This window comes from Notolabrus celidotus, chromosome 4, assembly GCF_009762535.1.
Source record: "Notolabrus celidotus isolate fNotCel1 chromosome 4, fNotCel1.pri, whole genome shotgun sequence".
Lineage (NCBI taxonomy): Eukaryota > Metazoa > Chordata > Actinopteri > Labriformes > Labridae > Notolabrus > Notolabrus celidotus.
The window spans coordinates 18722454-18737212 of NC_048275.1; the positions used below are offsets into that span (position 1 = coordinate 18722454).

Sequence of the window (14759 nt, forward strand, 5' to 3'; positions counted from 1 at the left end):
CAGACTTTGGTGGGTTCATTCATAAATAGACACTGTGGTGTGTTCTAGACTCAACTTGAAACACAGTTTGCATACTTGTGAATTTTGGTCATTCTAAAAAATTGATTTTGGTAAATTTACATTCATGAATTTGGCCACTGGAGAAGTGAAAGCTACAATGGTCTGATAATGGTCTGTTGGTTTCAAACTAGGATTGAGCTCTTCATATAATCCTGAGTTTGTATAAAATCAATGATTACAGCTTTAGTACTACAATATGATAGAGCCCATTTATGATGAAGCCTCCATCTGGTTAAATCAAGTTATGACCTTTATGTTTTATTTTACATTGTGTTTGCTATGGCTCATATTCCTGGATACACTTGTGTTAATCATACACTAATACACAGAAACTTTAAGTTAAAGTACTACCTCCCTTTTATGAGCACCACTGGCCTGTTCATACACAATGCATACAGAGAGGCCTGATCATTGTAATACCAGAGATGCTATTTTATATTACTATTTTATAACTACTTTAACAACCATATGTGAAGGACATATCCAACATTTGACACTGATCTAAATGAGATTTTATAAGTTGTTAATTCAAATTGCTTTTGTATATTGTTAAAAAATTAAGACTGGGCCTTTAGTTCAACATGATCAGTTTGGATTTTCAGCTGAACAGTAATGTGACAATATGTTTATAACATGACTTTGATAATAAGCAAGCAGACCCAACTCATCTGCTTCTAGTGTGCATGGAGAAGGGGAACAGCCAGAGGTCGTATCTCCAGGAACTACCGAAGAATAAAGAACCACTTTATCAAGGACAAAAAATCCTATGTTTGTGCCCTGATTGTTGCCGTATTTTCAAACTCAGAAGTCCACATTACGTATTCCAAGTCAACTTAAAGTACAGCTCAAGTTTGTTTTGTGTCTAATTTGCAGTCTATCCTATTTTCTTTGATGGTCTTGTCCTGTTCATGAATATAGTTGGTCTGTTATGATGAAATATCTAATCCTGCTGTCTTTTTTGCAGTGAAATGTCTCACTTGTGTGAGTATCTGGTGCGGTAAATATAGAAAAGAAAGTTGTTTTTTCAGCATACTCACCTCCCACCTACCCCTTGCAGTGGTTACAAGTATTGACAATAAATGTCTACAAATGATAAGTCTTGTTGCTGATTTTCTTGTTTGTCTTTCTAGGTCATAAAGAGGCAGAAGTACTCATTTCAGTCTGTTTCATGTTAAGGTTAAAACTCCTCATAGTGGCTTTAAATACTCAATATATAAAGCTTTTTTATGACCAAACAATTATCAGTTTGATTCCTTAATAGATAAACTTGCAACTGGATTGCGACGGTAAGTGACATCAGAATAAATGTGATTTTAATTTCTTCAGACAAAACTCTTTGTAGCTCTTCTCTGGAACTGCTGCACTGGTTGCTCAATACTGGATGATTGCTGTGTGCTAGTTCTATTCAACCACATATCATATGTAATGAAGAAGAGAAGCAATTTTGCACCTCCACAAGATTTCAGTTCTTATCTTTTGAGTAACATTTTCACTTCACGTAATCATTGTATAAGCTTCACATGAGAAGGTTTACAGCACCACATCAGTGCGGTGCTTGCTCACCAAGTGAAACAGTGCCTGTCTCTGCAAAGAAGTATGACAAGGGACTGTTTGCATGCTGGGGTATTTCCAGGAAACCGCATCAGCCTACCAATGTGACTGTGGTAGAAGCTGTAGGTTGATGAGAAAGCCCACGCACTACACTGCAGTCCCTCACTTGTTAAATGTCACCTCTGCCCTGCTGTATATAATCATCACCAATTCCCCCCTCTGTCTCTGGCATATCTCCCCTCATTCCAAACTCTCCCCTCCCACTGCATCATGCTCTGATTCTAATGCCCTCCCGTGTCTTTCTGTGAGAGAGTGGGGGTTCCCACTTACTTTTTACAGGCATGACACCCTCACTCAAGCCTAGAAAGATCAGAAAAATTACAAACCTCAAAATATGACTTTTTTACATGTAAATGACGAGAGAAAAAAAACGGAGGCGGAAAATAGAAGAGAATTCAAGCTAACCCAGTTGAGCAAGGGAAAATGGTGCACTCAAAACCAGGCCTCAGCGATCAGTTTATCTGATGACTTTTGCAGCACCCACTGTACTTCCTACACTGGAGATAAAAACAGTGCCAACAGTGAGCAACGCTTTTCCTGCAGAAAAAGTATTAGGCAACACAGGGCAGAGTAGTGAGGGATGCTGTAATAAGAGTGCAATGTTGAAATCTCAACACACACACACACACACACACACATACTGTATGTGCAAATACGCACATAAACACAAACACACACATACAATAACTAGAGAGACAAGAACCACAGCAGTCAGATTTCAGATTTCTTAATAAAAATAATTCATTTCAGGACGACATATAAATAATTATTGAATCACACAATACAGATATCTTGATATGAATAAATACTTAACAAATAAAACCAGGCTTTTTCATACAATACCCTATTGTCGAAAGATCACACAAAGAAACTTCCACACAGTTTGCATGTTTTGTTACACCTTCTGCTCTTAAACTGATGCTCTTCCTACTGTTGGAATGTCCCTAAGCAGGTCGGAGTACCATTCCTAAATGCCTCAGCAGCTTAGACAAGTTATGTGCAACTTATGTGATCTCCTCCCAGTCAGACTCAGTCAACGCCCCAAACCTTGTTAAGGGGTCATAATGAGCTGACCACTAATTGGCCTTTAATTGATTAAGGTTTGTCTAGAGGTGATTAAAGCACACAGAGATCTACGTACAGGCCGTCAACACCTGGGCCGGCCCGACAGCTTTAGATACAGTTGAATGAAAAGGCAGACCAAGAGCCTGTTTGTCTATGCTTCTCTAACTAGAGCCACAGATGGACATCTGAGTACAGCAGTAGAGTTCTTCAGTAGAAGTACAAGGGGAATTACTGTTTCTGTTGAAATCACATTTCAGTGAGTCTGATAAATGTTTTAGGCTTGAGGTTTTCTCAAATAGATAAATATATCTTTGTATCTGGATAAAATAGGTACTTGTAAAGAGATGGAGCCCATTTGGGGATTTTCAACATGAGAGAGCTTGATAAGTTGCAGTCTGTGGAGACAGAATTGGAGATGTCTACCTGTGGTGCTCTTGTTAGTTCAGAATGGTCCAGGCTGGCCATTTTTAAGGAGGTAACAACAACTGTCTGGCGATTGATGGCACATGTTTTTTTTTTGGCAAAAACAAAACCAAATATATCAAAATACATTAAAAAAAATCCCAAAACAAATAGAAAAAATCAGGAATGTCAGTTTTGCGTATTCCAGACGCACGCATGCGTGCGTTGAGTGTGTTTGTGTATGTGTGTGTGTGTCTTGCAGATGAGGCATCGGGTTGGAAGGTCCTAAAAATATGGACCAAGATCCATATTCACAAAAGCATTTTATAGGTGGGGGCACTGATCCAGGATCCCTGATCAGGCCCCTCTGGTCCATAGAATTTCAATCACTACTTAAAGGCAAAACTTATCGAGGATCAGCCCCAATAGTGTGATGTTGAAGCAGCAGCACAAAACACATTCAGATGAAGAAGATTAGCCAAAGCAGGCAATGGGATTGCTCTATGAAGTTTTGAAGTTGTCGCCTTGGCACATCCAGTGGGTGGAGCAGAGGGGAATGCATTGCTCTACAGGTTTGTTTACCTACACATCACCACGGGTTGGGGTTGGGGTTGGGGCGAGTACAATCTCACAGAGCTGTGTTTTCATGTGCATGTGTGTGCATATGTGTGCATGTGGTGGTAAGGTGGATAGTCATCCAGACTTCTCCCTTCATTATGGTCTTAGTTCTCTTTTGAGCTTGCAATCCCCTTCTGACAGAACTGGAGCTACTACATTTGTGTGCGTATGTATAGGTTTGTATATCTATGCATTTCTAGGTGCTTAAGTGGTCAGTAAACAGGAAAACAACGTCCAAGGCAACAGATCTGTTTTGGAGGGGGAGGAGGGAGGATAAAAAGGAAGGACAGGGAGAGAATAGAAAGAGAATGAGTCCTGTCTCCACTGTGCTCTCTACCTTCTGTCCACTGACACCGCCAGCATGTTGGCTACAATGGAGAGGCTTGTGTTTCTGTACATGTAGCACCAAAACTAGCAGGGGCCTGCCCTGTCTGTCATGCAATCTTTAGACACATGGTCTCACTTTCCATATCTAGCAATTTACCATGTCATCTTGTATAAAAGATATGTAAAAATACTAAGGTAAATTTGGCTAAAAATATCAACAGTGCTATCGACTGACTAATGGAAGAAATTCATACTTGATCGTTACACAATGTTGATTGTAAGAGCCTTTTTTGGCTAAGTTTTGTTCATTTTGTAGGAGGACAACTGAGATTAAAAAATTGCTTTCAAGCACTTCTTTAGCTTTGCTTTGGCCCAGTTTAGCTCACTACTGCTATGTACTTCCATAGATTTGTTGCCAGGCTTTTCTAACTCCTGTATCCCTCACTCTACAGAGCACTGCTAGACAGACAGGCAGACAGGTACACAGTTGGGTTACAACAGACAGACAGACAGACAAACAGACAGACGAGGGGTAAAAATCCTTGGCTGTGGTCTAAAAAGCAATGTCAGATGCTTCTTGTTATGTCAACATACAATCATTTTGTCCGGCACGATTCAACACGTACCTCTAAATACATATTGTACACAAGAGTTAAGTCAGTTGCTCTGACATGAAGCCAAACCTCTCACCATTTAAGTGCACTGGGCACAGCAGATGATAATAATTGCACAAAGAGGTATTCTGGAGGCCATGTCTACTGTGAAAACACACACACACACTCTCCCACCCTCCCACCCTCCCCACCCCCCACGTACAGACACTCTCTCTTCACATTCTACATGGGGGGTTTGATTTTCAGGCCATAAGGTTACTAGTTAGTCACTAGCTAGTTAGTTAGTTGGTTAGTTAGTTTCAGAGGTGCATTGACTGGCATGGGGCGCCCACAGCAGGGCAGCAGCTCTAGCGTGTTAGCGATGAGTCATCACTGTTGGTTCATGCGTGGATGCGCATGTGGTCAGCCGCGGTAAATCTGTTTGAAGTGGTCACACTCGTTGCAGTAGCCCTGTTTTTCTTGGTTGGCGTAGTGGTCACAGCCCTGCGTCCGGCACCGCTGCTTAGACTTTTCCTTGGGCGCCTGCGCCCGCCTGCCCGCCTCTCTGCCCTGGCCTCGTGTGTGGCACTCTGGGCAGAGGTCTGTGCAACCTGGGGACACATTACTGCAGCCACTCCGCCGGCACTGAGTCTGAGTCTGGGTCTGGGTCTGGGATTGCTGCGAAGATCTGGGTTTGACTGCTCTGTCACGCTTTTTGTTCAGAATGGGAGAAAAGGGCAGAGGAAAAGAAGACAAAAAAAAGTCCATTAGCTACAGAAAACCAACTGTGGACAAGCAGGGTATAATAAGAGTTTGTTGTAGAGCTGTATGTATCACAGTAAGCATGCAAGAAAGACTTCAGTGGTGGCAGATTCTTACCACGACTAAAGGAGGGGAGTGTGGTGTGCGATGTGCCACCTGGTTGAGTCGTGCGCTTTGCTCCTTGACGTAGCACTTATCGCAGTAGCCCTCCAGCATCGTCTTGCCAACCGCACCGCAGCTAGGCCCACGACACCGGGTTGCGTTCTGAAAGCCTGCCTCCAAACCGTGCCGGGTCTGGACTGGAGGAGGTGGAGGGGTCATATCTGGAACATAAACAATATCTAATGTTATTCTTAATGAGCAAAAGTTGAAACACAACAATAGTGACCTATATGTAAATAAACAATGACTTATGTTTTAAAGGCAGTGAAGGACATTTTCTGAATGAAAGTCTGTTACATTGTGTCTGGTTCAGTGTTAGGACTTACGGTGGTTGGTCTGATAGTCTACGTAGCAAATAGTGCAGAAACCCAGCTTCTCTGGCGTCCCAAAGAACTGACAGCCAGATCTTTTACAAGGCCGGGCCAGAGGGGTTTGCCAGGCTGAGGTGTGACCCGGGGTTAGGGTGAGGCACGGCCGCTCAGCATCCCTGGCCTGGGTCCAAGCTGAAGACGAGGCCTCAGTCCTGGGGTTGTTCTGCTGTGGCTCTCCCCTCTCTGGAGCCTGCTGTCTCTGCATGCAGGGTGGACACAGGCCATTAAATACCCTGAACGCCTCTTGTCTGCACATGCTGCAGCGCTCTGCCTCTGTCTCACGCCCACCCCACTGAGTCCAGCCAGAGCCCTGGCCCGGGTGAGGAACTGTAGGCCCCCCATTGGGTCCTGGGAGTGCTGTGGCAGCCGTTCCAGCTCCAGGGGGCCCATGGTTCTGCCTGGAGTTGAAGCAGCGCTCACAAAGTCCATCATGCTCCACGCTGAGGGTGAAGAGGCAGCCAGGTGTCTTGCACTTCATGGCATGAGTTTCACTGTACAGGCTGAGGCTGGGAGCTGTGGGTGGGGCTGAGCGGGGGCTGGATAATGCCACCCCTCTCCCAGTCGAGGAGGATGGCGGGCTGCTGCTTCGTGCTCCTCTGGAGCTCACCTCAGTCTCTGATCCCACTATTACGCCAACTCCACCTTGTACGCCTCCTCCCTTGGTCTGCACTACACCCTCTATCCTTGCCCCTCCTCCAGTGGTGGCCTGCCGCTTCTCAAAGCACTCGTGGCAATGAGGCTGCGTGTCCACAGAGACGTAAAAGGTGCATCGGGGAGTGGCACAGCGGATCTCGATGAGGGAGAGCTGGGAGACGGAGAAGGGTGGTGGGCGCTGCGGCTGGGCAGCCCACGCCTGCTCCTTGTCCTCCTGCCATCGCTGGTACTCATGGTTGACAAGCTGTAGGTAGTCCTCCATTAGGTTCATATCCTCTGGGAGGTTCCCCTCATCCAGACTGAGGACAGAGACATACATAAATATGATATACATATGGTCTTTTTTAACCTTTCCAGTTACATTAAAGGTCAATAAAATGATGGTGACCAGTGTGCAGATTAGTTTTCAATCAATTGAATGAACTGTATCACTGTAACCTCTTTATTTAAGACTGCAAACACATCAATGGCCTGGGACAATTGTCTTTTACTATCTTTATTTTTTCCAATTAGCAAATAGAGCTTATACCGTGCAGCATTGATGATCCGTGTAGCATCGTAGCCCAAGCCTATGACAGGGATCTCCATCAGTAGCAAGTAGTCTTTGAGGAGCCTCTCTTTCTGCGTCTGTTCTTTCTCCATTAGGAAGTGAACCTTCAGCTCCTCGAAGCCCCCTCGTCCTGGGTTTATCAGAGGTACTGCTCTGATCTCTGAGAAATCAGACAAAGATGTTACACAGGAATAAAAGCTGGAGGACTTCATGTCAAGCCTTTTTCCTACTAAATTTGTCATGTCAGTTGCATAGCACCCGTCTCTTAGAGATTCCTACCTGGACCACTGTCTTTGATAGTGATGAGGGGAGCAAAGTGTTGGGAGTCGTAGCCAAGCACGATTGGGTATTTGTAGCACTCCGTGGGCGGCCAGTGTAGAGGCAGATAAATCCCACCCACATTCAGAGGAGAGATAGAGGAGCCAGATTTCATACTTCTGACCACCTGGTCTGTAAAAAGAAGAGTGAAATCAGAGTTACTGCAGATGTCAAACTGTTTTCAGGGACTATTTGGAGATGTTTTTCATACATGTTTTATAACACCTAGCATGTTGACATCTTCGTGATTGTTTTTCTTTTGTAAAAGAGGTGCTGTTAATAATTTGGACATTTCTATAAATAACACCAACAAAGTTTACGTCTCAGTAAATCACATGGGCAAGAACTTAAAAAAACTTTGTGGTCATATAGACACATTGCCCTTCTTTTTAACCTTAAGAGATGTTAAAACAAGACCAGCCAGGCTTTCATGTCTGAAAGGAAGCAACAAACACACTTGAAATGATGTAAAGCAGGTACCTGCAATGACGATGATAGGTCTGCGGAGAATGTTTGAGAGGACGAAGATATGAATATCCTCCAGAGAGTCAAACTGGAGGCCGTTGCTACTGGAGACAGGAGACGCCATCTTCACAATCTTTTCCCACTCTTCCTCCCAGTTCTACAAAAACACACACATACACATTATTATTTATTTATGTAATTCATCTAATATATTTATACATATGACAGGCCTCTGCTGCCCAATAAGAAAGAGAATAAGAAAAGACATCTGACATGGATCTAGTCTGATCTTCATACCATGGTGGTGTATCGGAGTCCCGTCTGGGTGAACTCCTGGGACCCGAGCAGCTCAGCCTGGAAACGAGCTCTGAAGACGCCAGTGTCGGTCTCTTTCAAAACCCCATGGAGAGCTTTTCGAAGCACCAGGTCCGTGTCCTGAACACCCAGCATGTACTGTGAGGCCGCGTGGAGTAAACAGTTCCCATCTCCTACAGTCACACACAGAAGAGGCAGACCAACATATATTTAAGACATGAAAAATGCAGACATTTAATCTTGCAAAAAGGAACAGAAACGTCGTAAATGGGGTTAAGGGAGCATGCCGTGTGTACGCAGCATGCTCTACAGACAACTTCAGTGTGCGCCATCAGAAGCGTAACAAAAGCCTGGGGAATTCCAGGCCGCCAGGTCAGTTGCTGCACTATCTGGTGTCTAGACTATTATATGACCCTCACATGTGAAAGTGCACACAGACTTCAGAGCTCTAAAAAACAGATCCTCGACGCACATGAAATATAGTTTTTAGAATAAATCAATCTTTATTGTTTCATGTCAAAGAAAACTGCTTACTCTATGGGATACAGTTTTTCAAAGGATTTATAAGATCACGACTTAAACCCTGGAATTTTATTTTGTCTCCTATAGCAGAGCTGGGTCTTTCTCTCATTGTGAAACAGTAGAGCCCATGTTTATCTGTAGCAATGAAAAACCCTGTTACCACACTTAACATAGGAATTTCCCTGCACTTATTTCTGCCTTTTGTGTGCTTGTGTGTTCCCCTGCTATGATCCTAACTCATCAATGCTACTCTGCTGGTCCTGGACTTTCCACAGGGGCGGGGCTTGGACAGGATGGAATGTTATTTCTCTAACTACCGCCATCAACACCCGATGAAGGCTGTGATTAATGAACGCCGAGATAACACGTGCTCTCACAGGTAAGCAAATGCACTGTCTGTCTGCCTTCATGATCTGTGCTTCTTTGTTCGGCTTCGATGTTTACCTGGAAATAGTTCACACGCACCTGAAGCACACACACACACAAGGCTGTTAGCATGGCAACAGCTAAGTTATTAAAACCACAGCTAAGCAAATGTTAGCCTGCGATATAGAAACTGTGAAATGAGTTAAGCCTCGGGTTATGTGTCTTTTCATGACCCAAACGTTTCTCATTTCTCAAAATTATACTATGAGAGGTGCCAGATGACTGTAATGTTACATACAGCTGTTTTCATTCAACCCAAACACATCCAACTGTACTTTGAGAAAAAAAAAACATCTACTCCTTTTCAGTCTATCTAGCTCCTCTTGCATTTCGGCACTCTTGCATCACTCCCAACAAAAATCCAAAAAGGCATCCTCAAAAGAGTTATGTACACAGACATACAAAAAATAGGCACAAACACCCAAACTCGCCTGTATCATCAGATCCTCTTGTGTACATAAACACACACACTCTTGACCCTGAATTGAGCTGCCTGATGACTAAAGATGAAAGACGGTCTGCTGGTCCCATCTGTCTAAATATAGACACTTCCTCTGTGGCAAGCTGGGACACTTCCTGAAAACACACCGGTGTACGACCACACTTAATCCTTATCTGGTCGCCATCCAGGTGACACAACGCAAGTTTGCAATGTTGTCCTTTCTAATCACTCATCATCAACCAGCCCACTCTTTGTGGGCAAGCTGTCTAATATGAACAGTCCAACAAAACAAGCTCAGGCCAAGGCTATTTTTGCTTTAGCTTTGATAAGAACTGGAGTTATAAAGCATACACAGCATGTTTTTTATCAAATGATGTTGATGCCACGTTACGAAGAGAAACCTGAAATCTGGGCTTAAAGCGTGGACAAATCGGCAGTTTGTGTGTGTCCTCTTTTTCTGCTTCAGTATGTAGAGTCAGTGTGTTGCAGCTGAACAAATCCTGCCTGTCGGGGACACATGACAGACATGGGATGCAGTTGGGAAAAACCCTTGGATGCATAGTAGACGTTCAAGACAGAAGAAGCACTGAGTTTCACTAACAGAGCTCTTTACTGGATGGAAACGTTGCGTGAAACAGGGAGATGGTTGTACTTTTGCCATGGAGTAAGAGTTTAGTGTAGCTGTTAGAGAGGGGAAAGAAGTGAGGATTTGGGAAAAGATAAGAGATAAGCTGAGAAGTTTGAATGTTCTGTAAGTTCACACAGATGATGACCCGAGAAAAAGACTCTGGACTAGCAGGTAAACTTGTGTCCCGGGTTGATTAATCTGACCTGCCCTGACTGGACGTCAACTGAGGGACCTCTACTATCTCACGCTCTGTATGTGTGTGTGTGTGTGTGTGTGTGTCTGCTAAGCTCCAGTGACTCAGCAGCAGTCAGTCAGTCCTGTGTGTGTGTGTGTGTGTGTGTGTGTGTGTGTGTGTGTGTGTGTGTGTGTGTGTGTGTGTGTGTGTGTGTGTGTGTGTGTGTGTGTGTGTGTTGTCCGTCCTCTGCTCAAAGTCACGTCTGGGTCCTTCAGAGTTAGACGCTCCGACTCTAAAAATCTGTCTCATCTTTATGACATCATCTTCACAAGCCAGGAAATTCCATCCAGGTTACTTACTGGCAGGCAGCAGAAGTCAGATGTGTTTGTCATCGGCTCTGGGGTCTTTCTGAAGAGGAACTATGTGTTACATTACTGTAACTTCTTTAGCTATTACCACAATCACACTCAGCAGGGGCCCTCACACAGACTTTCATAATGTACGAAAAAAAAAACACACAAGAGGCCATAACACACACGACATCCCACAAGTTCCTCATCTCTCCAGTAACTGGACAGTTTACAGCTTGGATGAGATCTATAGGACTTTGTTCTGATACGTTTTATCACTTCCTGTGCAAACGAAAAAATGCTTCCCCTGGAGACATACATGTTTACGCCAAACTTGTAATGCAGCTTGATTTCCGCTTCCTTCTTCTGTTATGAACGCTACAGCTGATGTTTCCCTTCAAAGTCTCTTTTTTTCCCCTCATCTAAAAATAGTCTGTATGTACACACCAGATGTGTTCAAGTTATTACAATTCAAATTTAAAAGGGCCTGCCGAGACAATAAGACACAGTTGGGTTTGGTCACATTTGATTTAACATAAACCTCTGCCAGTCATTCAAGCTGGTGTGAAACTTAATTGAGATGCTTTAAGAATCGGTGACTTTCACAGTCCTTACACACACACCTACACAGAAAAAGTGGGGACAAACCCCTTAAGTTGTAAATGAAAAGCTGTGGAAAGACTCGAGTTTGAAACATCATTAACAGTAAATAACAGTCCAACATGTGAATTTCCCAGCACAGACCTATGATCGGAGGTAATCGTGTCTAAATGTTTGCCTACCCTGGGATGTTCCCGTGTTACAACATCCACGTAACAGAAAACATGACTTAGCAAACGCTCAGTCAGATCAGCACAGTAAAACCAAGGGGGCTGCTAAATGAGTAGTTGTGAAAGCAGAGCCAGCGTCCCTCCAATGTTGTCATTTACAGTAACCCTGCTTGTGAGTAATGGCATCTCAGATTTTACATATTAGGTAGCCCTGACTCATAGAAACGCACTTCCTCCTCTGTTGTAGAAAATGAAACAAAAGAGCACATCCTGCTACTCGAGCAGCTTTTGAAATCAAGCAATAAAAGTTTGACTTCATTTCTACAACAATGTCTTGAATTGTTCCTGTTTGTACTGACCAGATCCTCCTGTTTAGTCAGCCTTTATCTATATGGATCCAAGATGACACAAACTGCTAATTCATACTCCAAACCTGTGCTAAAACATCCAAAACCCTCGCCAATTTTCTCAACAACTATGAATTGTTGAAGATTCCTGAAAAAAATCTGCGACCAACTTTTCTTACCATTAGTCCGTAGTGGCACCATCTTCTTCACCTCCCGACACCAGTTCAGCTTCTTCTCCTGCTCCAGTGAGGCCTGCATGGCTCTGTCCAGGATGGCGGCCTGCACCACCTCCCTGAAGGCCTGCGGGAAGTGGTTCATGGCGATCATCTCCAGCGTGTACCTGTGCATCCCCCGCAGGTGGTGCATCAGGCCGGCCGTGGCAGCCGGCTTCACCACGTCGTTGGGCACTCGCTGTCGGATCTTCACCGCCTTCAGCAGGTTGGAGACAAACAGGAATTTGGGGAGGAAGTTCTGACCCTGCGACATGGCGGATGCGTGTTGGCTGGGCGGATGGACGGAGGGGAGGAATAGGAACAAGGAGAAGGAGGAGGAGGAGGAGGAGGCACCAACCGCCTACCGAACAACGTGGTAACTAGAAGGAGAGAACATGAGTGGATGTTATTACAGAGCAAAGTACATTAAAAACAAAACTACAGACTGGTGGGAAATTTCAGTGGAGAACCCCCTTCCTCATTAATTGAGACTCAAGACACAACTTAATTTACAGTTTGTCTGGGAAAACACCCAACACACACACACACACACACATGCACACCCCCCCCACACACACACACACACACAGGATCATTGCACTTTGGAAGCTGTTTGATGCTGTCTTACTGGAGATTCTGGTGGGTAGAATGCAGTAAATACACAAAAAGGAGCCTTTGTATTTTTGTTTTCTGAACCAAGTTCTCTTCTCCTTTTCTGCTGTGATGGTATTTGATTTCCCCCTAAAACAGGACCTCCCTGTGTCCCAACAAGCTCAAAGTCTTCCTATTTAAAAACTGGTGCTTTCCAAAAGGTAACTGAAGGCCACCCAGAGCTTCCTAGTCTGCCGGTAAGGTCACACTGGCTGCCCATTACCTCCTTCTGACAGCTCAAGACCACCTTAAACCTGTAAGTCTTTGCCTGAACCGGAGTATGGAATACTTGGACATTTTTAGACCCCTGTGCAAGCTATGATACCTTCCCTATGCGGTAGTTTGGAAGGTTTAACACTCTTCTTCATTCAGCAAAGTATGTGTACATTTCAGCAGAAGAGCAACAGTTTCACCTAAATAAAATACAACCTGAAGTTAGCGAAGAAGTGCCCTGGTTAAGACTAAGATATTCAGCAAACAAGACCAGGAATGTGGGCAAACATGAATGCTCACTTTCACACTTGATGCTACGTCTTCATTGGTACTTACACAACTTATGGTCCGTGGCTGTGCAAGTGTTGCAGAAGAGTAGAGTTAATGCCACTCTTAAGGATTTAAAGGAGTATTTCACCTCAAATTAAAACAGTGTCAGCACATTGCAGTGTACAGGAAGTAGAAAAGTAATGGTCAGCAAGTGAGGCCTGGAGTTTTGCTGACTTTTTTTTAACTTAAGACAACATCCTCTTTAAAGCTGCCAGTTGGTTATGTAGTTGACAGTCACTACACCTGAATACTTGGGTAACAGTGGCCTCTGTGTCTTTACTACCCAAACAGCAGCAGCAGGTGCAACAACAGGCTAGGCCAGGCTAGAGGGCTCCATGAGAGGTGCACAACAGACACCTGGATGTCAGTGAGCGTGTTGTCATCAATCCCTGTTTGCTGAAAGACTTTAAGACAGGCATGAAAAAGGGGTCTCAGAGGTGGACGCTGCGGTGTAGGCTGGCTGGCTACACAAAAACACAATAACAGGAGACTTTGCTGACGTTAAAGGCTTACGTAATTCCAATGACAACTACCTTTGAAACAATGTAGCCTTCAATAGAGTCTCACTGCGCGGGTATCGACTCAGTGTGGCGCCGCAAACGCTCCATTCAGCCGTAAAAATGCCCTGTTAAGCGCTCGGGGGTGACGTCTTTGTAAACAATGGCTGTCAAAGCCACTGTCGTGAGCAGGCTTCAAGCTTCCTCCATGTCCCCCTAGAAACACGACCATACATTACTCAAGGCCCTAAACGTGTTGTGCCCACCAAGTCCAACCCCTCTTTTTAAGAAAAAATGCTGTCTCCACATGTGGACAAGGGGGAGGACGGGTGTCTTACCTGTGTAATATGTCGGGGTAATAACAAAGCCCTCCCGGATGCTCAGGCTAGTCCTCTCTCAGCCACTTCACTCAGCCTCACCGCTGCGGTGCTCGGCGCCATTCAACCTCCTCTTTCCTTCACTATCAGAGATGATTTTGAGTCCTCGCAGCTTGCGAAGCCTTTCAAAGAGTACAGAGGTCCGCAAGCGATAGTTTAAAAAAAAACAAAAAACCACAATGGGGATTTCCACACGGGGACTTTCCGTCCACCCATCTCTCTCTCTCTCTCTCTCTCTCTCTCTCTCTCTCTCTCTCTCTCTCGCTCTCGCGCTCTCTCTCTCTCTCTCTCTCGCTCTCTCTCGCTCTCTCGCGCTCTCTCTCTCTCTCTCTCTCTCTAGCGCTCTCTCTCTCTCTCTCGCTCTCTCTCTCTCTCTCTCTCTCTCTCTCTCTCTCTCTCTCTCTCTCTCTCTCTCTCTCTCTCTCTGTCACAACCGTATGTAGTTTCAGCTCCCAGCCTCTAAGGGGAGCTCTCTCTATCTGTCTGACTCAATACTAAAAAGCACATCCCACCTACTGTGCACAAAGAAGCGTCACTGAGGGAGAC

General features: G+C 44.6%; 1 protein-coding gene across 2 annotated transcripts; it reads right to left on the reverse strand.

Annotated features, from left to right (window-relative positions):
- Positions 1-2387: 2387 nt before the first annotated feature.
- Positions 2388-14493, reverse strand: tnfaip3 (tumor necrosis factor, alpha-induced protein 3). 2 transcript variants are annotated; one of them, XM_034682564.1, is made up of 9 exons: positions 14175-14493; positions 12113-12525; positions 8256-8446; positions 7974-8115; positions 7455-7625; positions 7155-7335; positions 5927-6924; positions 5595-5761; positions 2388-5387 (listed from the first exon to the last, which is right to left on the reverse strand). In XM_034682564.1, the coding sequence occupies exons 2-9, from the start codon at positions 12417-12419 to the stop codon at positions 5100-5102; spliced, it is 2445 nt and encodes an 814-aa protein (XP_034538455.1). In that variant the 5' UTR covers positions 12420-12525; positions 14175-14493; the 3' UTR covers positions 2388-5099. The 2 variants fall into 2 exon arrangements, with proteins under 2 accessions (XP_034538455.1, XP_034538454.1); XM_034682563.1 differs by having other exon boundaries at positions 5556-5761; positions 14175-14462.
- Between the last annotated feature and the right edge of the window lie 266 nt (positions 14494-14759).